The sequence below is a fragment of the Anabrus simplex genome, chromosome 9 (assembly GCF_040414725.1).
Source record: "Anabrus simplex isolate iqAnaSimp1 chromosome 9, ASM4041472v1, whole genome shotgun sequence".
NCBI lineage: Eukaryota > Metazoa > Arthropoda > Insecta > Orthoptera > Tettigoniidae > Anabrus > Anabrus simplex.
The window spans coordinates 68,557,342-68,584,647 of record NC_090273.1 but is presented as its reverse complement, the minus strand read 5'-3'; the positions used below and the strand labels follow the sequence as shown (position 1 = coordinate 68,584,647).

The 27,306-nt window shown below is 41.4% G+C and overlaps 1 protein-coding gene across 4 annotated transcripts in view; it reads left to right on the top strand.

Annotated features, from left to right (window-relative positions):
• Positions 1-1,033: 1,033 nt before the first annotated feature.
• The window catches only part of Ndg (Nidogen), a 224,135-nt gene continuing 197,862 nt past the window's right edge, over positions 1,034-27,306 (top strand). For all 4 annotated transcript variants that reach the window (XM_067153764.2, XM_067153761.2, XM_067153763.2 and 1 more), the window contains exons 1-2: positions 1,034-1,104; positions 10,722-10,926. In XM_067153764.2, the coding sequence (XP_067009865.1) occupies positions 1,103-1,104; positions 10,722-10,926 (207 nt within the window). In that variant the 5' untranslated portion in view covers positions 1,034-1,102. The remainder of the gene's footprint in view (positions 1,105-10,721; positions 10,927-27,306) is intronic.

Here is a 27,306-nt window from a genome sequence, read left to right as displayed (position 1 = left end):
TTATTTTTGCCAACTTCATGGACACTGAGGTATGATTCACCCATTTGCCGCGCGCATTCATCATTCTGGCAGTCTCTTTAGTGTCTATTAGTTTCTTAGTGTGTAGTCAAATACTAAATTATTTTTAATTGTATAATCACGCGATACTTATATTTAATCGTAATACATCTGTAATATTGTTCCTTTGGGGAAAGTTTTAATGGCCAGGCTGAGTGGCTCAAACGGTTGAGGTGCTGGCCTTCTGACCCCAACTTGGCTGGTTCGATCCTGGCTAAGTCCGGTGATATTTGAAGGTGTTCAAATAGGTCAGCCTCGTGTCGGTAGATTTACTGGCACGTAAAAGAACTCCAGCACCTCGGCGTCTTCGAAAAGCGTAAAAGTAGCTGAGGGATATAAAGCAAATAACATTATTATTATTTAAAGTTTTATTGTACACTATTGAATTAAAAAAACCATTACTGCTCTTAAGCTGTTAAACTGTCAACCTTTATCTCTCAGTCGAAATTCTCCCACAGAGCATAAAAAAACTTACCATTTTGTAGCATTTTATAAAGTTTTGATGCATATATTACCCCCTCCTACTTCTAATTCGCGATCACCGTTACAAGTGTGAAATGTTTTATGTTTGTGAAGATGTGTATTAACACGAACACAAATACCCAGCCCCCGAGCTAGAGCTGAGCCAGCGGGGAATCGAACCCAGGGGAATCTGAACCGAAGTCCAGTATAGTGACCATTCAGAGAAGAAGCGGGTCAATGTACCCAAGAAGTTAAGACAAATTAAATGGTAAGAGAATAACTATAGCTATGACACGAAGATGGTGACGGAGAACGAGGGATAACAAAAGAAGTGGACGTTATGTCTAGTACTTGAAACAGTAAACAATGAAAAGAGCCGCTACCCTCATAGTTAAGAGCGCTAGGGAAGATTCATTCACCTCGGGACGTCACACAAATAGCGAACAAACAAAAGGCATGAAGATGGAAATAGAGTCGACGAGATGGCAACGCTGCTGTGTGGGTCTCGGTGCGGTGTGGACTGTGGACCAGGGAGCAGGACAGTAGTTCCAGGACAGCGGCAAGCTCAAGAAGTGTGTCCAACATGTAAGTTCTCTTTATGTAATAGACTACACTACCTATTATTTCATCGCTTAACCACGTGGTGAATAGACTATTCTCTTCAAGTGTTCTTTCATGGATGTATTCCAAATTCATGTCTTGGCCGGTACGAAATAGGTTTAAGCTTGGTAAATCGAAGAAAAGACTGGTCTAAAATTTTCTTTCTCAGTATTTTGCCCCTTTACTTTGCTTCAGACAGATACCTCTTTTGTTTTCTTATAAATATTAATTGACATCATGACAATTATTACACACAGGACAAGCAAGTTACACAGTATGTAAACTCAACTGTATTGGGTAATTATGAGGGGGGCATAATTAACATGAATATTGTCATGTTAAATGAGGAACACCTATTATTGCAAAGAATCCTATATAATAAAAATATTCGTAAACTGTGGTAAGCCGGTTCGAGTCCCATTGGTCAAAAAAATGTCACCATCAGAATGTTGGCCTGCAGGGTAGGCGAGGTGGTGATATGCAATTTCTAATCACTAGAATGCGTACCAAAAGGCTGGATTCAATTCCAAACCCCTCCGCAGTGCTCATATGGAGTGAGGGCAAATGAGGCTGTTGATGGTGAATCGTCCGTCGGATGGAGACGTTAAGCCTTTAGCAGACCTTGAGCGAGAGGAGTAGGCTATGTGCCGGCACTGGGTTTCACCCTCTCCCTTCCTATTATCATATATCACGTCATTCATTTCATTTCATTAACTCCTCTGATGAGGTTGAGGTCAGGAAGGGCATCCGGTCATAAAAATCCGCCACGACAGATTCATCTCACCTCATACCCGACCTCGTAGAGAAACGGACAAGGGTTGGACAAACAAACAAACAAACAAACAAACAAACAAGCAAGCAAGCAAACGAAAAAAAAAACAGAACAGTAATAGAGCTTGTTTCTGAAATATATATTTGCACGAGTTCTATGTACGGAGTTTTCAAGAATATACACAAGTAAACGGAAAGTAGAACTTGATTCATAAATGCAGTGAATATTTTGAAGGAATGTTTCATGAACGAAGCTATACAAATAATCACAAGTAAAAAAAAATTAAAACTTGCTTCATGAATACATTTTCTTAATAAATATCCTACCGAGCGAGTTGGCCGTGCGGTTAGAGGCGCGCGGCTGTAGCTTGCATCCGGGAGATAGTGGGTTCGAATCCCACTGTCGGCATCCCTCAAGACGGTTTTCCTTGGTATCCCATTTTCACACCAGGCAAATTCTGGGGCTGTACCTTAATTAAGGTCACGGCCGCTTCCTTCCAACTCCTAGGCCTTTCCTATCCCATCGTCGCCATAAGACCTCTCTGTATCGGTGCAACGTAAAGCAAATAACAAAATAAATGTCCTATTACTGTGTATTATGCATTTCATGATATGAAACGTGAAAAGCTCCACCGCTTGAACATTGGGAAATGTAGTTCTCTCATTTCTTGATATAAAACCTTTCACCACCTTCTGCAGATTCAATGCCTTAGCAGCCTCCGAAGACTATCAAACTCCACGTTTGAAAGGGACTTAACATCTAGGAGAAGATCTGTGTGGGAGGGGGTGGGAGAATGGCACTCTTCCCCTCTAAGATCATTTTTGCGGTGGGGGGGGGGGGGGGGCAGTAAACGTCTTGCCCACACCAAAGTCGGCACAACTGCAACCATACAAAGATTGTCCATTCCAGAAGATCACCTTCTTTCAAAATTGTCTTGTTTGAAATAGGGTGAACAATTGTGCAGGATTCCAAGTATCATCTCTTCGGTCACCGGCTATTCACAGTTACGGATATCCTCAGTTTAGAGAATGTATAAAATTAAATATTTCATTGCCGGCCAATGTTTGTTCGGTTGAGTGTACAGACAAGAAAGACATATTACACAGCATATCAGTGCCTTCAAGAGGTAGACTCCGTGGCTCAGGTGGCAGCGTGTCGGTCTCACACTGCTGGGCTCTGTGGTTCAAATCCCGTTCACTCCATGTGAGACTTGTGCTGGGCAAAGCGGAGGCGGGACAGGTTATTCTCCGCGTACTCCGGTTTTCCCTTTCATCTTTCATTCCAGCAACACTCTCCACTATCACTTCATCTGTCAGTCATTAATGATTTCCCCAGAGGAGTGCGACAGGCTTCGGCAGCCGGCACAATTCCCATCCTCGCCGCAAGATGGGGGCTGACTGGAAAACAGGTTGTAGGTTTAATTTCATCAGTGCTTTCAAAATTTTTCCATGGCGCGACTTCTTACAGAATTCTAAACTTTTGTGCTATACATTACTCCACAAATGAAAGTCTGTCTGTCTGTTAGGTCATCAGCTCAGAGGCTGGTTGGATTCTCAGATAGCACCACCAAAGGCTATGCAGTTATAGGAAAACCATAAAAACCAATGGCAGCACCAAAATGAGGCGTACTAGACAAGATGAGGAGTGAGGTAGTTTGCCATGGCTTTCCTCACTGAACTAGAAACTACTATTGCAGCACGACTAACCCTTTGAGCAACACCTTTCATAACTCTCAAGACACACTGGCTGTGCTCTAATGTCCTTACCCCAGCAGCTTCCATATTGTCGCAACCATGGATGAGGCCGAGACTTCGGTGGAAGCTACACTTTGCTCTGGCCTGCAGCAAGAGATGGATGCAAAAGTACTGTATCCATAAAAATTGACAGCAGGCAGCAAATGAAAGTATCCCACACATTAATAAGCTGCTTGTGCACCCTTCATAAATTGAATAAAACAATAAAACAAGAAGCATATTTAGGCCATATACAATTTTAAGAGGAGGAAAGTAAACAAATAATTTCAGTCGTGCATGGCGAGTCTTACAAATTACTTTTATGTTTGGACGAATATAGGGTGGATTCGCACACATTTCTTCAACTGCCACATTTGACAGTTTTGATTTTGGTCATCAAAGAAAATGCTGCTCCGCTAGAATATGTGTTCGAACACCGCAACAAAACTACAAGAGCCGGTTAGTGACATGTGGGAAGTCTTCTGGAAAGGAAGAACAGAATTTGCCCAAATCATCTCCTTAGAGTTTTAACTTCAAGTTCCTATCACTTTTAAGCTCTGCCAATTCTTCCTCAACTTCTTCCACCACTAACTTTCGGTTAAAAATGAATACAAAACGATTTCTTACACAGTCGTAAATAATTGTGTTCAGATCTGGGAAGTAACTTTTGAATTCGTCTTTGAGTAATATCAGATACATACAACCACCTTCAGTCTCCAAACCTCTGTGCATTTTCTAAACGCCTCCACAATCCTCTACCAGTAACTAGCTTTGTGGTTTCGTTTAGTTATACACCTCTTAACTTTAAATTATTAGAGACTGGGTTTACTAAACGCTGCCACAATCCTCTATATGTAACTAGCTCTGTGGCCTGGCCTAACCATCATCGCCTTGGTCTCCCTCTACTCCTCTTACCCTCCATGGCAGAGTCACTCACCTCACATGACCGGTTTATCCGTACAGCTTCATCTGTCGCTAAATTAGCCTGCATCTCCTCATTCCGAGTACCCTCCTGCCATTGTCCCCACCTGTTTCTACGAGCGGGCGTTCTCGTTACTTTCATGTCTGTTACTTCTAAGGCCGACTGTACACCAGTACAATACAGTATATCTCATGTCGTAAGCGGTACGCCAGTGCCGGCTCGTGACGTATGAACTGAGGGGGCCACACAGACTAGAGAGGAACTAACTAAATAAATAAATATAATCAATTGATAAATTCCTACTTCTTGAGGCGCCGCTGAACATTTACGGTTTTCGGAGACGCCAAAGTCCCGGAGTTTTGTTTTGGAGGAGTTCTTTTACGCGCCAGTAAATTTACAGATACGACGATTATATACTTGAGCACCTTCAAATAATACCGGACCTAGTCGGATTCGAACCTGTGTGGGAAGGGTGGGGGGCGGGGAGGGCACGTAACCCCACTCCCTTTAAGAACAGCCACCACTGCCAAAGCGATATAGATGGGGACAAAACATGACGACCTCAGTTCCTGGAAGCGAGCTGAAAGCCAGTAGTCAATCACACCCTGCACCCTGCTGAGTTAACGAGTTCTAAGTGATCCTTGTTTGTTTTGGAGAGGCTGCCAAACCACTTTCTTCCTCATTCTCTGTAGTATTTACCCTTTCTTCATGTAGAGTGCTGTAGCCGATTTGGCAACTCTGGCTGCAGTAGAGGTAGTAAATCCTGTAAGTCGCTAATAGACACAGAGCTGCCGCTGGAAAGTAGTGGTGTGAGGCGAGGTCGTCATGATTTGTCCCCAACTATACAATCGCTGCTACAAGACAAACTTTCCTGTTATTTCAATAATGAGTTGGTCAAGTTAATATGACGTTGCCACATTGTGTTATTTAAAGAATTAAAGGAAAAGAAGAAAGCCGAGTGGCTTTACTGTAGTCATATTTTAAATTTGCAATTCCATAAAAATAATGTTTTCCAGCAGTAGCGTTTGCTTCTAAACCGAAACCGTTTCTTGATACGGCGTTGTGGATGAGGTGACATGAATGTACACGGCATGTTTTCATGGAATCGAACACGGGCTTCCGGGAGGAGGGGAGGGGGCGTGGCACGATAAACAATACACCACAGAGGTGGACTTCGTATTACTTAAATATTGTTTCTTTCTTCAAATCACAGTGAGAGATACTGTATTTGGGAACATTTCGTAGCTGCTCTCTTTCACTTTCCGAATCCAGATACTTCGTGGGACCTCATAAACCTCAAAGCACCACGACATCCAGTTTGGAAAGCATTACACTGTATCCAGCACATCACTTGCTATAAGGATGTATTCGTTTTCAATCCTTTCCACTTGAAAATTCACCGGGCGAGTTGACCGTCGGGTTAGGGCCGCGCAGCTGTGAGCTTGCATCCGGGAGATAGTGGGTTCGAACCCCACTGTCGGCAGCCCTGAAGATGGTTTTCCGCGGTTTCCCATTTTCACACCAGGCAAATGCTGAGGCTGTACCTTAATTAAGGCCACGGCCGCTTCCTTCCCACTCCTAGCCCTTTCCCATCCCATCGTCGCCAATAAGTCCTATCTGTGTCGGTGCGACGTAAAGCCAACTCACTGACATTTGGCCGTACGTCTGCTATCAGTGGTGTGTGCCAGGAGGAGAGGCTTGGCGACAGACGGCTGACCTCTTGAGCCCAAGTTGACGGGTTCAGATACTGTTCAGTTGCGGCTTTGTGTCGGTAGATTTCCTGGAGCGTAAAAGAACTCCTGCAGGACAATATTCCCACACCTCGGTTTCCGAAAACCATGAAACTGGTCAGAAGAACGTAAAACCAGTAACATCATTCGAGGGCTTAGTGTGAAACGGACGTAACTAAAAATTTTTTACTTGTAAGGAAGGACAACATAACAAATTAATGATATTCCACATATAACTGAAAAGAGATACATTATTTCCTTAAGTGCATAACATTACATAGGGAAAGGAAATCATATTTTATTCAATATATTATGAAGCAAGTAATAAGCACCTGTCCACCTCTGTGGTGTAGTGGTTAGTGTGATTAGATGCCACCCCTCGGAGGGCGGGGTTCGATTCCCGCCTCTGCCACGAAATTTGAAAAGTGGTACGAGGGCTGGAACGGGGTCCACTCAACCTCGGGAGGTCAGCTGAGTAGAGGTGGATTCGATTCCCAACTGAGCCATCCGCGAAGTGGTTTTCCGTGGCGTAGAGCTAACCACTCAACCCCACCGAGTACCGAGGTTACGGATAGTGGAAGCATTTACCTTCCACACCTCCAAGGGCCTTCATGGCCTGTACGGAGATGACTTTGCTTTTTGTAGTTACAAATTGTATTATGACTGTTCGGAAGTGAGTTACAATCTTACCGAGCGAGTTGGCGGCGCGGTTAGTGTCGCGCAGCTGTGAGCTTGCATTTGGGAGATAGTGGGTTCGAATCCCACAGTCGGCAAACCTGAAGTTGCTTTCCCGTAGATTCCCATTTTCATACCAGGCAAATGCTATGGCTGTATTTTAATTAAAACTATGGCCACTGTATTTCCACTCCTAGCCCTTTCCTATCCCATCGTCGCCGAAGACCTATCTGCGTCGGTGCGACGTAAAACAAATAGTACAGGAGGAAAATGATGTACGAGTGTATATAGTTCCTTATTCATGCTCGCCTCTTCCATATCTGAGTTGTAAATATAAATGGGTATCCATTACCCATAAGGAGATGATAAAATGTATGCATTTGCAAATCTTTTTTCTTTTCTTCTGATAAAATTTTCAATTTAGCTGAGGTTTTAAACATGAGACCGTTATATGCAAAAATTGTGACATCACATATCGTAAAGCACTACCATAGATTCCAGGACCAGAAACCTACATGCCATGGCACTAGACTATAACTAAGATCTGCATTATCAATCACAAGTCGAAACACACTTCGACGGAGACATGCAGCATATATAATAGGACCACGTAATTTTAATATTCTACCCCTAGAAATATTAAAGATAAGGAAAGGGGCAAAGCTAAAACAATGCCTGAACATCCGGCTTCTTTAAGCAGATATGAATCATGTAATAAATTTTCACCTACGATTACTCCGTCCAAACAACACAAGCTTAGTACTATCGTTACTATTTGAATAACTCCACGTCCAATAATCAATTACTGCTGTAATAACTTGAGTAATTACTGTAGAACATACTGTACTTAGTAAAACAAATTACGTCTCCCTGTACAATTATTCTTATTCTTATTCATGCTCCCCTCTTTCATATCTGAGTTGTAAATATAAATGGATATCCATTACCCACAAGGAGATGATAAAATCTATGCATTTGCAAATCTTATTTTCTTTTCCTCTGATAAAATTTTCAATTTAGCTGAGATTTTAAGAGGGTACGGAATGCCCTATGCTCCCAATGATAAAATCGGCTGTTTATATTGTACCTTTTCTCTGAAACCACTGGAGGTAGACACTTCAAATTTTTGCAGCTTATAGTTGAATATCTTGGTCTTCTACCGAAACAAGCATAATTTTATAACGACCTACTTAAGGAAGATATTATTTTTTATTTTGAAACTAGATATTTTTGGTATTTTTTGAATATATTTTTGCTAATAAAATTTGTAATATTCAGACAAATTAAAAACTGTTGTTTCAGCAATTGAAAGAGGTATTTGTAAGTATGTCTTACAAATTTCAAGTTCATATATTCAAAACTGGCTGAGAAAATGCACCTTAAGTATTAAAAAGTAAACTTACGGGAAACGGGCTTCAAAGTTACCACATCAATGCATGCCAGGTCCATAGCTTGGATTATCTTTATCTCCTACAAATTCCTCTTGTAGTCTCTTCTTGGCACCTCTCCTGTCCTTTTTGCCTTGAAAAGCTTTTCTTTTAAAGGGCATTTTCAGCAAACCTTAGCCTTACCAGGTCTTTATGCAACATTGCATCAACAGTACGACACCCAACATTCAACCCTAACACCTTCAGAACTTTGCAACTTGTGATGTTTCCCTGGTTAAAACTTGAAACAGCATCATATACACCAAAATGAAGAGTGCTGATACCCACAAACACTGTTTTGGATAGGCGATTCCAGATGACACTATTGACACATTCCTTTGGCTTTTGTGTCCTGCCGTGCAGGCATTTTTTCAGCAGATTTTTGTCAAAAATATCCCTGAAAATTGGTTTGATTTCATCCATAATGGCTGATGGCAAACTATGAGGATGGTTATATTTCTCCCCTGTTACTTTGCTCCTGTTATATTTGCACCAGCTGTCTGTCCCTGAAAGACACAAGCCATGTACAGGATTTTCATTACTGGAATAAATGTTGAAATATGATGCACAGACAGCTCTCCTCATTGCTTCCACATTATCAGTATTTTTCCTGATGGTCAGACCACAGTAATTATGGAGAGTATCAATGACTGAATCAGTCAATCTGTTCTTACCTTCTAATATTCTACCATCACTAAGTTTCTTTCCCTTTATGCATGATTTTAGTCTTCTCAATCTTGTCCCCATACGTTTCTGAAGGTGACCAACACATTCCAGTTTGGTTATATTTACATCATTTTCATAGGGCTTAGAATCCTGAACAACTTTGAAAGCCTTAGAGTCACCATCTCGTAAGTAATACAAATACCTAGCATTGTACCACTGACTAGAACGTTGGTCAAGTGACTTGCAAGAGACCGTCATGTCTACTCACAGCAGAAATCTAGCGTGCATCATCATATAAATTATTTTAAAAAGCACACTTGTAGTTATCATATCATCATAATTCATACACCATTTTAAAGAGGGCATCTGACATATTAATAAATAACAATAATATAAAAATGGTAAAAATTTTGATATCACTTGCCCTTAATCCAAATTGTAGCCACTTGCCTTTGAAATGATTTTATAAGTCAAGGTATTGTAAGTAAGTAATGTACACAAGCCCACACGCAAACTTGCTTAATTAATTAATTAATTAATTAATCAAATGATTTATTATTATTGTTGTTGTTATTGTTATGCTATTTTATTATGTAAACATAGGACGCTAGAGAAAGGAAGAACATGTAAACGTATCTGAATTTTCTGGATACATATAAGTTTTTAAAACATGTTTCAGTATTTAATTGAAGTAAAATTTGCAGACCTACAGTAATTATTATCATGTTTTTCTTTTTTTTTCTTTTTTTGCTAGTTGTTTTACGTCGCACCGACACAGATAGGTCTTATGACGACGATGGGACGGGAAATGGCTAGGATTGGGAAGGAAGCGGCCGTGGCCTTAATTAAGGTACAGCCCCGGTATTTGCCTGGTGTGAAAATGGGAAACCACGGAAAACCATTTTCAGGGCTGTCGACAGTGGGTTCGAACCTACTATCTCCCGAATACTGGATACTGGCTGCACTTAAGCGACTGCAGCTATCGAGCTCGGTCATGTTTTTCTAATAACTACTCACATGGTGAAGGGAAACTAGGTAAATAAATCAAGACTAAACGGATGCCATATTTTAACTTTCCATTAATCCAAATTTTAGCCACTTGCCTTTGAAATGATTTTATAACTCAATGTATTTAAAGTAAGTAATGTACACAAGCCCACACGCAAGCTTGCTTATGTGGGATTCACTGAAATGTAGATTGAACTGTTGTAATTGTGAATTAACATTAATAATAATAAAAATATTTATTTAATCAATGAATTAATTAAAAATTGTTTCCGTATTTAATTGAAGTAAAATTTGTAGGCCTACATATATACAATTATTATCATGTTTCTCCAGTAACTACTCACATGGTGAAGGGAAACTAGGTAAATAAATTAAGACTAAACGGATGCCATATTTTTACTTGGCATTTATGCAATTTTTAGCCACTTGCCATTGAAATGATTTTATAAGTCAATGTATTTAATATAAGTAATGTACACAAGCCCACACGCAAGCTTGCTTAAGTAATTAAATTATTTAATCAAATAATGTATTATTATTATTATTATTATTATTATTATTATTATTATTATTATTATTATTATTATTATTATTATTATTATTATTATTATTATTATTATTATTGAAAATTCACACCTATTGTTATTAAGAAATTTTATTCTCCAACAGGTACAATTCAAGGCCGTTACTGTTACTACTGGGCGTCCTGATCGCATTGGTGTCAGTGGCGAGAGCGCTTCCCAAGTCGCGGTTCTACGACTATGGACCGGCACTGGACAAGAATCTGCAGCGCGATGAACACGATACGTCCAGCCCGGAGATCCAACTCACCGTACCCATCGTCTTCTACGGAGAAACCTACCGCTCCATATTCGTGAGTACTGTTCATTTACAGGATTGCTTACGTTATTATTACTGCCTCATCGAGGGTCTGGTTTCAGTCGCGTGAGTTTTGACGTGCGATACGTCCAGAGTTGGGAAGTAATTAGTAATTGGCAAGAAACCAGTAGTTTTACCAGTGCGGGATGAGGTACTTTCGCTTACCTCTCCATTGCTTCCAAATTATTGTAATGGAGTATAATATTTTGTGTGGTGTGAGAGTTGGGGACATTCCAAACACTCAGTCCCAGAAACATGAGAATTAACCGTTTACGATTTAAGTCCCTCGGCTCAGCCGGGAATCTAACCCAGGACCCGAGGTCGGTAGCCATGAAGCCGAACTTCACTATCGGCCATGTTACGAAGAGGGTCATAATCGAACTTACAGTTCTTTTCCAGGTGACGACACTCATTTTTAAAAATGCAATTACACTATTTTCTACACCTAGTATAAGACTAATGGACATTGCAAATTCAAGAATGGTCGTTTTGAAAATCCAAGTACTTCTCGAGAAAATAAGTTGTGTTCAAGCATACTTAGTTCAACATTCGTGGGTCGCCCTTTTGTTATATTTATTTATTTATTTATTTATTTATTTATTTATTTATTTATTTATTTATTTATTTATTTATTTATTTAAATATTTATTTATTTATTTATTTATTTATTTATTTATTTATTTATTTATTTATTTATTTATTTATTTATTTATTTGGCGTATATATTTAGTGCCGGGAGTGTAAAAGGACGTATTCGGCTTGAATGGCGCACGGATTTCTAGTTGACATCCATGGGCGACCTGCTCATCGCGGTGTGAGATCATGATGAAAATAATGTAAGAAGAGGGTGAAACCGGATGTCGGCACATAGGCTGCTCCTGTCAAATAACACTAAGGGGTGTGCTCAAGTTTAAACGTCGCCATCCCGACAGACGAATTACCAACAACATAATAATAATAATAATAATAATAATAATAATAATAATAATAATAATAATAATACAAAATACGGGGACATCACCCGAGTAGACAAATTCAAATACCTGGGTGAGATCATCATGAAAAATGGACTGTACAAAGAAGCACTTCAGGAGCGAGTACGCAAACTGGAAATAGCCTACCAAACATCCCGCACAATCTACAACAAAAAAATGCCTTTCCCAAAACACCAAGATACGTCACTATGAAACAGTTCTGAAGCCAGTAGTTCTATATGCAGCCGAAACCCTGTCTCTAAATGCCAACAAAGGACTCCTTGAAGAACTGGAGAAAAGAGAACGCAAAATTGTGAGAGGAATCTTGGGATCAAAGTACAGAAATGAAATCCATCAAAAGAGATCCAACAAGGAAGTCTACAGCAAAATAGAGAAAATTACCGACACAATCAGAAAAAGACGGGCACGATTTTACGGTCATCTGAAAAGAATGGACAGAAGAAAGTTAACTAAAGAAATCTTTCACTTTTTTTATTAAAACCCCAAAACCACAATTCCCTGGTTTAGAAATACCAAAGAAGACCTGCAAATGCTACATATCTCAGCTGAAGACGCCTTTAACAGAGATCTCTTCCGCAAGAAAATATTGACGAACGGGCTAAACCGAGACGAACAACCGAAGAGAAGACACGGTGCCCCTTGGACAGAGGAGCGTAAGCAGGCCCACTCACAAAGAATGAGGGAAATTTGGGCTCTAAAGAAGACCAAGTTCAGTGTCAAATGCAACAAGACTTAACGTGGTCCTTGATGGCCCCAGCGAATTATATATATAATATAATAATAATAATAATAATAATAATAATAATAATAATAATAGTAATAATTTCGTGTGGCTATTTCTAGCCGAATGCATCCTCCGTTGGGGATGGGCGGCATCTACCCTGTGTAGGTAACTGCGTGTTATTATGGTGGAGGAGAGTGTTATGTGTGGTGTGTGAGTTGCAGGGATGTTGCGGACAGCAGAAACACTCAGCCCCCGGGCCACTGGAATCAACCAATGAAGGTTAAAATCCCCGACCCGGTTGGGAATCGAACCCGGGACCCTGTGGACCTAAGGCCAGTACGATGAACATTCAGCCAACGAGTCGGACACCAACAGAGTCATATGCCCTCATTCTACAGGGTGGTCGGAATCAACGTGAACCAGATATATGAGCGTTATAGGTTTGATCATGCTGATAATTAATTTGAAAAAAATAATTGGATATCTCGCGCCATTGTCATTTTACCAGCTGCTGAAGTTAGCCAATCAGATCGCTCCGCGGGCGAATTCAAATGGGCGCTGTGATGCGGTGTTGCTAAATCTGCGCGTGGCCTAGACTGGCTTGAGGGCCATGCCGAGCAGTCAGCATCAGACACAAACACACCGTGGGTTTCAGCCGATGTCATCGTTAGCGTACTTGTTATGACCAATCCTGTCACTTCGGAGGTCCCTGTTCAAATCGGTCCCCGAGCGAAAGTTTCTCGTTCGATTGGTGCCCTCAAGCTTGTCTTAAGCCAAGTGCTCATAAAAAAATGACAACGGATATAGATATCAAGTTATTATTTTCATATTATTTATCAGTATTGCCAATCCTCTCACACGCATATACCCGGATGACGTCATTTCCGACCAACCTGTATACGTATTAATACTGCGCCGAGCTTTATAATATTGAATCCAGGCTTTTGTCACGAAATGTAGTGAACATGAATAGTATACCACTACCTCTCCTATACTTATGTTCAACATTCTGATGGTAATATTTACCACCAACGGGACTGGAACGGGCTTAACACGGTGTCAGACCACATAGACTTCAAGGCCTTAACAATCATGACCACCAGGCGTCCAAGACACGCACGACGTATGGATCATTAGCCTCTTATCATACAGAGATCTCATCGTTTTTCTGACTGCTAGGTTTCGCTGTACTGTACACTTAAGTACACAATGATAACATTACATGACTCAGCATCTTAGCTGAGCTGCTGGTTTCTTCCCCAAAGACTTGACTTCCAATCGATCCTGATTTGAGATTTCCATCTCAAAATATCATATGGGAATCTGAAGGGCACCCGGCGTTAAACCCCCAGCCAAAACCAAAATGTTGCTTTCGGGAGATAGTGGGTTCGAACCCCACTGACGGCAGCTCTGTAGATGGTTTCCCATTTTCACATCAGACAAATGGCGGGTCTGTACCTTAATCAAGGCCACGGTTGCTTCCTTCCTACTTCTAGCCCTCTCCTATCCTAAGGTCGCCATAAGATCTATCTAAGTCGGTGCGACATAAAGCATATTGTAAATAATGTTTACGTCCCACTAACTACTTTTATGGTTTTCGGAGACGCCGAGGTGTCGGAATTCTGTCCCGCAGGAGTTCTTTTATGTGCCAGTAAATCTACCGACACGAGGCTGACGTATCTGAGCAACTTCAACTACCACCGGACAGAACCAGCATCGAACCTGCCAAGTTGGGCTCAGAAGGCCGGCACCTCAACCGTCTGAAATACTCAGCCCGGCACAATAAGGAATCTTTTCTTTATCTTTCTTTTTTTTTTTTTTTTTTTTTTTTTTTTTTTTTTTTTTGCTTTACGGCGCACGGACACAGATAGGTCTTATAGCGACGATCGGACAGGAACGGCATAGGAATAGGAAGGAAGCGACCGTGGCCTTAATTAAGGTACAGCCCCAGCATTTGCCTCGTATGAAAATGGGAAACCACGGAAAACCATATTCGGGGCTACCACAGTGGGATTCGAACCCACTCTCTCCCGGATGCGAGCTCACAGCTGCGCACCCCTAACCGCACGGGCCAACTCGCCCGGTAATAGGGAATCTAACCCTCCCCACCTTCCAGAAGGGCACTAAGGCCGGTAATAAGAAGTTCATTTGTTTCATTTTCACCTGTATAGCCTAATAATTTCGTGTGGCTATTTCTAGCCGGTTGGAGCCGTTGTAAGGCAGACCCTCCGATGAGGATGGGCGGCACCTGTCATGTGTAGGTAACTGCGTGTTATTGTGGTGGAGGATAGGGTTATGTGCGGTGTGTGAATTGCAGGGATGTTGGGGACAGCACAAACACCCAGTCCCTGAGGCAAGAGAATTAACCATTTAAGGTCAAAATCTCCGACTTGGCCGGGAATCGAACCCGGGACCCCTGGGACCAAAGATTAGCACGCTAACCATTTAGCCATGGAGCCGGACAGTTTCACCTGTAAGAAAATAAATTCCATTCAAATGCATGCCTAACGTTTGGTATAATAATTTCCGTTACTTCTCCTTAAGCAACGGCGGTAGGCAACCAGGCAAACAATGCTATCCAGGTAGAGCCATCTACCTTTTATCAAACCATTTACTGTACTTTTTTTGTTTTGACATAAAATATTTGTTGTAACCTCCGTGGATGAGGCGGCAGCACGCCGGCCTCTCACCGCTGTATTCCGTGGTTCAGATCCCGGTCACTCCATGTCAGATTTGTGATGGAAAAAGCGGAGGCAGGACAGGTTTTTTCTCCGGGTACTCCGGTTTTCCCTGTAATTTTTCATTCCAGCAACACTCTCCAATATCATTCCATTTCATTTCATCTGTCAGTCATTAATAATTGCCCCAGAGGAGTGCGACAGGCTTCCACAGCCGGCATTTCTGATCCGGTCGAATGACTGGAAGCAGGCTGTGGATTTTCGTAAATATGTGTTATGGCTCAGGGTCATCCGAAAATATGTGCAACGTGACGTGACAAAATGTGTGACTGAATTGTAACAATAGCAACCCTGCAAGCAGTGATGTAAGGTATGGTTGGATGGTCAGACAATGTTACCTAGCAACCGTGCAGGCAGTGATGTAAGGTATGGATGAATGGTCAGACAGTGTTACCTAGCAACCGTGCAGGCAGTGATGTAAGGTATGGTTGAATGGTCAGAAAATGCAACCTATCAACCGTCAGGCAGTGATGTAAGGTATGAATGAATGGTCAGACAGTGTTACCTAGCAACCGTGCAGGCAGTGATGTAAGGTATGGATGAATGGTCAGACAGTGTTACCTAAGCAACCGTGCAGGCAGTGATGTGAGGTATGGATGAATGGTCAGACAGTGTTACCTAGCAATCGTGCAGGCAGTGATGTAAGGTATGGTTGGATGGTCAGTGTTACCTAGCAACCGTGCAGGCAGTGATGTAAGGTATGGATGAATGGTCAGACAGTGTTACTTAGCAACCGTGTAGGCAGTGATGTAAGGTATGGATGAATGGTCAGACAGTGTTACCTAGCAACCGTGCAGGCAGTGATGTAAGGTATGGTTGGATGGTCGGACAATGTTACCTAGCAACCGTGCAGGCAGTGATGTAAGGTATGGATGGATGGTCAGACAGTGTTACCTAGCAACCGTGCAGGCAGTGATGTAAGGTATGGATGGATGGTCCAACAGTGTTACCTAGCAACCGTTCAGGCAGTGATGTAAGGTATGGATGGATGGTCAGACAGTGTTACCTAGCAACCGTGCAGGCAGTGTCTTATGGCTTATTTCCATCTGAAATTAGCAGCCGTTGATGGATGGCCGTGAGATTTTCGCAAAGGGAAAACTGGTTTCTTTTAATAGTAATTATTAGTAATTATCCCCCCCTCACCTTATTTTTCATTAAGGAAGTTATTTGGTTGTACATTACACATTGAATTTAAAATTACAAAAACAAATTGCGTTTTTTTCTTTTTTCTTCTTCTTTATGTTCTTGTTGCTCTTCGAGTCCTTTGGTACACAATTTGAGTAGTCGTGAGAAATACACTGTTCTCTTTCACATATAAATAAATAAATAAATAAATAAATAAATAAATAAATAAATAAATAAATAAAATAAATAAATAAACATTATTTGCTTAATTAAAAGTGATAAGATTTTCTTGGTGGTTTTAACAACACGTTTAGTTCTGGATTATCAATATTAAATTTATTTAATCCACATTTTTCAGGAATGAAATATGATAACAAATTATTTGTTTTTCTTCTTAACTAACAGAACGATCTTTTCTAAATTAATATATAATTTGTTATTAACTCGTTAAACATTTCAATTCGAGTGACTTGTAAACATGAATTATTTACAGTACCGGTAAGTTAAAACCAAACGAAATCAACAAATGTTCTTATTTTAAATGAAAACCCAAACCATTATTATATACGTTTCTAGGACATTTATTGTTTTAAACGAAAAAAAAACCAGGGTCAGCATTAACTTAAACCTTTATTGTTCGATACATCTTTGTGATTAAATTGATTATTTCTGTTTCTCGTGAGATACAAATTATGATGGCTGAACCTATCCGTCAAGAAATTTGAAAACTATGTGATTTTCATTAAGCTCAGTCTGTCTCCGCGAGACTTCACAGCCCTCGGGCGTTTATTATTATTATTATTATTATTATTATTATTATTATTATTATTATTATTATTATTATTATTGGCAGAAAACTGTAGATCTGTCAACGAAATACAATTTTGAAAACGTCTACGGCCATCGAACTGAATGAGATTGTCCCGGCGGTTGGTCAGTGAAGAAGAAAGAACGTGTGACTATGGGCGCTCGCCAGCACTAACTAGCGCGGTAGTAATTCTCTGTCGGTTCCCCTAATTGCTGTCCTGGTCATTAACCGCTGAACTCTCTCTCTGTCTGGCGTTCGGTTCCATGACTAAATGGTTAGCGTACTGGCCTTTGGTCAGAGGGGTCCCGGGTGGGAATTTTAAGCATAATTGGCTAATTTCGGGAGCCTCGTGGCTCAGGCGGCACCGCGCCGACCTCTCACCTCTGGGTTCCGTGGTTCAAATTCCGGTTACTCCATGCGAGATTTGTGCTGTACAAAGTGGAAGCGGGACTGGTTTATCTCCAGGTACTCCGGTTTTCCCTGTCATCTTTCATTTCAGCAACACTCTCCAATATCATTTAATTTCATCTGTCATTCATTAATTATTGCCCCTAGGAGTACGACAGGCTTCGGCAGCCGGCACAATTCATATCCTCGCCGCTAGATGAGGGTTTCAATCATTCTATTTCTGACCCGGTCGAATTACTGGAAACAGGATGTGGTTCATTGGTTAATTTCGCTGGAATGGGGTTTTAGTGTATGTGTCGTTTTCATCATGACGCGGAGGTAGCCTACGGGCGTCAAAGTATAAAAAACCTGCACCTGGCGAGCTGAACATGTCCTCAGACACTCCCGGCACTAAAAGCCATACGCCATTTCATTTCTCTCTCTGGTAAGTAATGACTAAAGCTGAGATTTTTAGACAGTAATAATAGGTTAGAATACAAAGTTATTGAAGCGGGTAACAAGTATAGTCTACCCTGCACTACGGTTATGCTATGAGTCTTGCGTAAACATTAGGGGTACGGCCCATCAGAATCCCTAGTATGTATGTTACTCTCGCTACATAACGGAAGAATGGACTGGACAACACGTCATAATAACCAAATTAGTTTGCACTCTAAGATATTACTGCCTAAAAATTCGGGATCTCGTAATGACTGTGACTTATTCAACTTATTATACGGTATCAGTGAGAAAGAGAAACACAAGAAATTCTAAGTTCCATATTGTTACGTGCCTGTGCGATTGTCAGCCCTGTTGTAGTCCCTTCCATATTTCCTAGCAGGAATGAGTGAGTCGCACCGAAAATCTCCCAGGTGACCTGAGGGCATGTGGCGGTCTCTGTATTGTGCTGCTTTTTTGTCTGGTGTCTCCGGGAACTTCCTGGAAGGTGAAACTGGAATGTTCGTAGTTCGGCTGTACTCTGAATATTCTAATGCTTCATCACCGGGGATATAAAAGCAGGCTCGCTGCGAACGAGGAGTGATTGTTGAGAAAGTGTCGTCGTGGTGAAGTTGTTGGAGTGGTGTTAGTAGTTGTCGTTGTTGTTTACTGGTTGGTGTTGTGCAGTTCAGTGTGTGGAGCAGTCAAGTAAGACAATTGTGCGAATTATCGGTCTTGTCTGGAATCGAGCTAAATTTATAGCAGTCGTGTGTTGTGACGGTCAACAAACTTGTGTTCGAACCTGTGCGCAAGTAGATGCTAACGGTGGTGCGTGTCAAGTGAAGGGTGAGGGCTGTCAAGCAAGATTACGGAAGGGTCGCCCGTTCCAGGTAAATGCCAGCAAGCTGGAGACCTGCTGTGACGATAAGAAAGTTTTGTAATTAGTCACTAATTAGTGAAATGTTGCCTCCAGGTGTGCGTATAATTGGTTCATCCTAGTTTAAAGTTAGATCAGTCAAACAGACAGTGTTTCGTTATCAACAGTATCAATGCTCAGTCTGTTGTTGACTCCCCCAGTTACCGATTTTCTTACCTAAGACACGTCAGGCGCCTTTTATCTGCCAATTTTTCTGTTCATCGCTTACTATTTTATTTATTTATTTGTTTATTTATTTATTCATTCATTCATGTAAGGCCCCAAGGAGCCGTGGCTCATATCCTGGTCACTCCATGTGAAATTTGTGCTGGACAAAACGGAGACGGGACAGGTTTTTCTCCATGTGCTCCGGTTTTCCCTGTCATCTTTCCCTCCAGCAACACACTCCACTATAATTTCATTACATCTGTCATTCATTAATCATTGTCCCAGAGGAGTGCGACAGGCTTCGGCAACCGGCACAATTTCCGTCCTCGCCGCTAGATGGGGGCTTCATTCATTCCATTCCTGACTCGGTCGAACGACTGGAAACAGGCAGTGGATTTTCATTTGAAGGGCCCAACGAGAAATTCTCACTTCAAAGGGCTGTATACATAGGGCATATGCATAATATTCATCAGATAAAATTGGAACATATTCAAGATTTGTGATAAATCAGTAAGGTTCAATGGAATTTAAACTTGTAAATAGTGCAATAATACACATAATAATCTAATCGAAAACTAGAATAAAATTGGAAAAACTAAATTATTCTCTAATAACAAAAAGTGTTACTTTTCTAAGTAATTTACAGAAATACTTTTTTAGACCCGGTAGGACTGAACAATAATTTCTATAGTTTATTTTTATGTGTATAAATATTCAGATTTTTGCGTGTGTCATGCTGATGAATATCTGTATTATATTGTTTGATAAGATTGTTATGAACTTTATTGATAACGTTTTTGAAAACTTAAACAGCGGCATTGAATTTAATCTCTAATTCCAAAGGTAGTATCCTAGTCTGATCATAAAGAACTTTAGTTGGTGTTAAATATGGTGCTCCTAACAAATTTGTAAAGGCCCTATTCTGTAGACTTCATAGTGGTTTCAAATCTGTTTTATACCTGGAACCCTGAACAAAAATCATATAAGTTATCTGAGAATGTATGAAAGAATAATACAACGATCTCTATCCAGAAAATGATAGGACCTCTTTAAGTCGCCTAAACACGCCAATTATTGGAGCAATCCTACCACGTGAACTGGAAATATGCTGTATTCACTGTATCCACTCCGAAACAAAATTCTAAAGCATTTTTATTCATATTGAACCCATGACCTTACCACCAAGGGTTCAGTATAAATAATAATAATATCGTGTGGCTATTTCTAGCCGAGTGCAGCCCTTGTAATGCAGACCCTCCGATGAGGGTGGGCGGCATCTGCCATGTGTAGGTAACTGCGTATTATTGTGGTGGAGGATAGTGTTAGTGTGGTGTGTGAGATGCAGGGATGTTGGGGACAGCACAAAAACCCAGCCCCCGGACCATTGGAATCAACCAATGAAGGTTAAAATCCCCGACCCGGCCGGGAATCGAACCCGGGACCCTCTGAACCGAAGGCCAGTATGCTGACTATTCAGTCAACGAGTCGGACAAGGGTTCAGTATATATATATATATTTACAATTTACTTTACGTCTCATCGACATAGGTGTACATAGGTCTTATGGCGACGATGGGATAGCAAAGGACTAGGAGTGGGAAGGAAGTGGCCTTAGCCTTCAATCAATCAATCAATCAATCAATCAATCAATCAATCAATCAATCAATCAATCAATCAATCAATCAATACTGATCTGCATTTATGGCAGTCGCCCGGGTGGCAGATTCACTATCTGTTGTTTCCTAGCCTTTTCTTAAATGATTTCAAAGAAATTGGAAATTTATTGAACATCTCCCTTGGTAAGTTATTCCAGTCCCTAACTCCCCCTCCTATAAACGAATATTTTCCCCAATTTGTCCTCTTGAATTCCAACTTTATCTTCATATTGTGATCTTTCCTACTTTTAAAGATACCATTCATTCGTCTGCTAATGTCATTCCACGCCATCTCTCCGCTGACAGCTCGGAACATAGGCCCTACCACTTAGTCGAGCAGCTCGTCTTCTTTCTCCCAAGTCTTCCCAGCCCAAACCTTGCAACATTTTTGTAACGCTACTCTTTAATTAAGGTACAGCCTCAGCATTTGCCTGGTGTGAAAATGGAAAACCACGGAAAACCATCTTCAGAGCTGCCAACAGTGGGGTTCGAACTCACTATCTCCCGGATGCAAGCTCACGGCAGCGTGTCCCTAACTGCACGGCCAATTCGCCCGGTAAAGCAATTCTTGTTCGATACTTCAGTAAATTTGACTTAACATTTTTCGTACTGCTGCTGAATTACTACCTTACAATGTGGTTTTTTTCAGACTAATAACGTAGATCAGAAAAAAAACTCCTGTTCAACAGCTTTGTACGTCCTCTCTGTGAAAAGCAGACGCCTCATAAAAGAATTCCCAATCAACACCATGCTTCAGTAACCGTATTAAGTAATTGATAAGTAAACGGTGCAAAGCCAGGAAAAATGTATGAAATCGAAACTTCCACGTTATTACAAGGATTTCATGTAACGGAAAAAAACATGTCATTAAAAACACTCAAGTGAAGTACACATGAAACTTCTTCCGGAACTCTAAAAGCTCCTCAGCTACTTGCGTGCTGCAAAATCACTTGATATTGGAGTTAGTCATCCTTCTAGATAACCAGATACCTATTACTCCATTTGTTGTGTGAAATCACTCTCTAAATCAAGTTCTCTGAACGCATCAGTGACTGCCATACATTATAGACGTCTCCCTTCCAAGTGTATTTCTACTCCTTAGTCCCGCTTCGTGATACGGGGTCCTGGATGAGATGAGATGCGATGAAATTATGTGGCATGTGTTTCCGGCCGAATGCCCTTCCTGACGCTAGCCTCAGTTGCGGAGCTAATGAAGATTAAATGAATGTTGGTGAATTAAATTGGGTAAGGAGATGGAAGGATTGTGGCCTATGAATACGAATTGCCCCAACATTTGTCTAGAAGTGAAAGTCAGAAACCACAGAAAACCATTCTCAGGACAGTCAACAGTGGGGTTCGAACCCACTCGTCTCCCGAACGCAGAGCTTGACTCCAAAGCCGTAGCGCGTTAACACGCTCGGTTCTTCCTTCAAGTAACAGAGACAAGTTCTATTCCATGTACATATACCCTTCACAGGTAGAAAAAAAAACTGTCTATTCAATTCACACGAAAGCTAAAGGTCCAGATAACATTTCAGTATCCATGGTTTCTGCCCGCACTAGCATTTTCCTTCCTGCCCTTGACTATGTATTTTAAATGTTTCCTTCAGAATAGAATTGATGAGTCATAAAGCGAGCCAGTGTATGTACCTAAAGATAAAACACTAACAGTCTGCAGTGATTTAGGGCCCATCAGCATCCTCTGTGCACTTAGTAAGCCTTTAGAAAAAAAAATGTACATGCGCAGATATGTGAACATCTGTTTAAATACCAAATTCTAAATTCCCACCAATCTGGCTTCGAAACGGACCATAGTATTACTACTGCTCGATTGAAAATGACATGGCGCGGACAATGATAACAAGCAGTTTACTAACTTATGTCATTTTGATTTCTCTATTAATTACGGGTTGTTTCTTGCAGAGCTGAAGTCAGTGTACTTCTTGCAGAATAGTCTGTCATGGTGGTGGTGGTTATTATTTTAAGGTGAAGTACAACTGCGCAACCATTCTCTAGTAACCCTAATCAGGGGAGAAGTCCGGCTCCATGGCTAAATGGTTAGCGTGCTGGCCTTTGGCCACAGGAGTCCCGGGTTCGATTCCCGGCAGGGTCGGGAATTTTAATCATAATTGGTTAATTCAGCTGGCACTGGGGCTGGGTATATGTGTCGTCTTCATCATCATTTCATCCTCATCACGACGCGTGGGTCGCCTACGGGAGTCAAATCAAAAGACCTGCATCTGGTGAGCCGAACTTGCCCATGGGAACTCCCGGCACTAAAAGCCATACGCCATTTCATTTCATTTCAGGGGAGAAAAATGGAAGGGGTCTTGCACTTCGATATATGAAGGTATCGGCCAAACAAGGACAAGGGCCACAAAGGGTGTGAAAATGAAAGACTCCCTAAGGTCTCGAATGCTTTAATACTGTTGGGGTACCGGGCGAGTTGGCCGTGCGCGTAGAGGCACGCGGCTGTGAGCTTGCATCCGGGAGATAGTAGGTTCGAATCCCACAATCGGCAGCCCTGAAAATGGTTTCCGTGGTTTCCCATTTTCACACCACGCAAATGCTGGGGCTGTACCTTAATTAAGGCCACGGCCGCTTCCTTCCAACTCCCAAGCCTTTCCTATCCCATCGTCGCCATAAGACCTATCTGTGTCGGTGCGACGTAAAGCCTCTAGCAAAAAAAAAAAAAAAAATACTGTCGGGGTCGGGAAAGAGCAAGAGTTGACTAAAGGAGGTGGGATTGGATAACTGAAAGTGAGGAGCCTGACATAAAAGTAAACAAAACAATGCCGGGACTCAACTAAGGGCCCTCTGGTCACCAATCCACTGTTATTAGGTCCTGGAACATAGTGGATATTAATAATCCATCCACAAAACTGGCAGGCTTCGATCTGCCACGCTGCATCTGGAGTAGACTAAATCGCATGAGATGTGGGGTAGGTAGAATAGAATCTACTTTTCATACCTGGGGCTGGTCAGTTTCTCCATACTGTGACTGTGGGGAGGTTCGCCAAACAATGAAACGTGTAGTGCAAGAATGCTCCGTGGTTTCACTGGCACCATGGAAGACCTCAACTCAGCAACACCCGAAGCAGTGAAGTGGCTCGCACTCAATGTGTATATACGAACTGTCAGAGTTGATAGGTGGATAGTGATGTAAATATATTGTGTTTTCTTCTTGTTCTTTCAAACTTTGTAAATTGCTTTGACTATATAGATATGATAATTTGTATTTACTTTGTACTTATCTTTCACTGGTTGTGTAAATAGTTTATAAGTTGTCATTATTCATCATACGCCAAATAAAATAAATAAAGCTCCTGGGGTACCTTTTAGTCGCCTCTTAAGTCAGGCAGGGTATATCGTGGATGTTATTCTACCGCCCCCGCCCACTAGGGTAGGAGCCCGCGGGGCACTTTTTAGTACGGTAGATAGGGGATACCATGGATGTTATACTACAGACCTCACCCACAGGGGGACAGAATATGTATAGTCCTGACGCTCAACGCATACCCAGGCGGTATCTTCTGATCTCAAAACTTGGCCCACCCTGGTAATAATGAGAATTGTCAGTCGGTTCCTTTCCTCTGGACACAAGGGGCGCGTGTCGTTTAAAAGGCAATGAGCGCTGTGAAAAGCAAGGTTGTCGCATTTTGCGTCGATTATTTAAACATGTTAAGATTTAATTTATTCTAAAGTCAAAATATAAATATAAAAACTTCATCATGAACCACGAACCAATATCGCAGAATAATTTGTTTCGTGCTTAACCCGTGCGTTGGTTGCAGATGTTGAAAGAAATAAAGAAAGAAAGAAAGAAAGAAAGAAAGAAAGAAAGAAAGAAAAATCAGGAAGAAGGAATTGGCAAATAAACTCGACAAAGATTAGACTTAAATTGGTACCAAAGTAGGCCTATTAAAATATTAATTTTATGCTGCTAATATCAGTGTCTTGCTTTCAGTATAGAAAGGAAAAGTACAACAACTTTTTACAATTTGTTTTACGTCGCACCGACACAGATCGGTGTTATGGCGACGATGGGCTAGGAAAGGCCTAGGAGTGGGAAGGAAGTGCCCGTGGCCTTAATTAAGGTACTTCCCCAGCATTTGCCTGGTGTGAAAATGGGAAACCACGGAGATCCATCTTCAGAGCTGCCGACAGTGGGGCTTGAACCCATTATCTCCCCGATGCAAGCTCACAGCTGCGCGCCCCTAACCGCACGGCCAACTCGCCCGGCAAAGGAAAAGTAAAATCACGAACTAGGGACTGGAATAATAATAATAATAATAATAATAATAATAATAATAATAATAATAATAATAATAATAATAATAATAATAATAATTGTCCGCCTCTGTGGTGTAGTGGTTAGTGTGATTAGCTGCTACCCCCGGAGGCCCGGGTTCGATTCCCGGCTCTGCCACGAAATTTGAAAAGTGGTACGAGGGCTGAAACGGTGTCCACTCAGCCTCGGAGGTCAACTGAGTAGAGGTGGGTTCGATTCCCACCTCAGCCATCCTGGAAGTGGTTTTCCGTGTTTTCCTTCTTCTCCAGGCAAATGCCGGGATGGTACCTAACTTAAGGCCAAAGCCGCTTCCTTCCCTCTTCCTTGCCTATCCTTTCCAATCTTCCCATCCTCCACCAAAGCCCCTATTCCGCATAGCAGGTGAGGCCGCCTGGGCGAGGTACTTGTCATTCTCCCAGTTATATCCCCCGACCCAATGTCTCACGCTCCAGGTCACTGCCCTTGAGGATCCCTCGCTGAATCAGAGGGAAAAACCAACCCTGGAGGGTAAGCAGATTAATAATAATAATAATAATAATAATAATAATAATAATAATAATAATAATAATAATAATAATAATAATAAATATCGAAATATGTAGTTCGGACAAAAAATAGCCAGCAAACTTAGCTACTTTTAAAACAAATGCAGTATTAACCTTACCTCTATTCGTCGTCCTCGTCATTGTCTGCTAGGTGAATTACAAATCTATCTTGGTTGCTATCCGTGTCGTGTTTCATGTACTTCTCTTCTGTTTTAATGGTGCTTCGAACACAAGCAGACCACCTCTCAGGACCGATCGTTCCAGCTCCTTCACGCAGAAGATGACACACACTAGCACTCAAAGTTGGCGTAACATTATTTTTCCTAACATACGCCTTCAGCTGAGACCAGATCATTTCTGTGGGGTTTAAAATACAGTGATATGGAGGGAGTCGTACAACTTCGTGTCCACATGAGGCTGCGATCTCCTCTACAGCGCATCTTTTACTGATATTGGCTGATTTGATTTCCTGCAACATAACTGCCTTGATAGGTACAGGTTTTGACACGGGAATGTTATTGTACTCCATAAACTTACTGTCCTTAATAGCTTACATTGTCCATCACGATTACACATTTTCGGTCACGTGGTAGCTTCTGTAGAAGATGAGACCTAAAACAGTTTTCGAAAACTTGAGCTGTCATTTCGTCATGGATATCAGCTTTGCAGTCTACAATGTTTTTAGCCGATAAATAAAGGCAATTCTCAACCCAGCCCTCACTGCCTCCGGCATGCAATACCATAATACGCTTGCCTCGCGATGTTGTTGCTTTCAGTATGCAATTACAAGTTCCATCATCCCACCCTTTCTTTACAATGCCATGAGTATCGTACCAAGTTTCATCTAGATAGACAACTCTGCACCCCTCGGAATGCAACTTCCGGAGAGGGTCTATTAATTCATATTGCCAAGCTACTATTCTAGCAGATTCCATTACAATCTGTTTTTTCCTCAGAATACGGAAACAAAACCCAAGTTTTATCAACAGCTGTCGTAGCGTAGTTTTTCATAAGGAAAGCCACACACATTTTTCAAATGTTTTAACAGTTCCTGTACGGTTGGTGACTTACCTTTAGTAAAGAATGTATATACCTCGCGTCTCACCAAGTCACAGAAAAAATCATCAATTTTATTAAAGATAACCCTATTATTATCATACTTTTTTGGAGTTGTAGGTCCCCACTTTACTATTTTACTTATAGTTTTCCTGTTAAGTTTCAACATTTTAGCTGACTCAGAAATATAACCCTTGCGAACGTTGTTCTTCATAACGTATTCGTATGCGTTACATACCAGCCGTTGACTTTGCTTACATAAAGTTCAGTCGCCTTTCTTTTCTCCGCGGAACGACTACTACCCGGCTGAATATCTCTCGCGGGCGCGGAACCTCTGCTACCCGGCTGAGTATCACTCGCGGACACGGAACCAGTACTACTCGGTCGAATATCACTGTTACTGGTGCTCGGTTAAAGATCGTTTGCGTGCACTGGCAGATTTAATTCAGGATTTTCTGATGCGATAATTTCCAGGTGTGATTCCCACGGCCTCCACATTACTGCATGAAGCGAAGTGAAAAGCAACACAC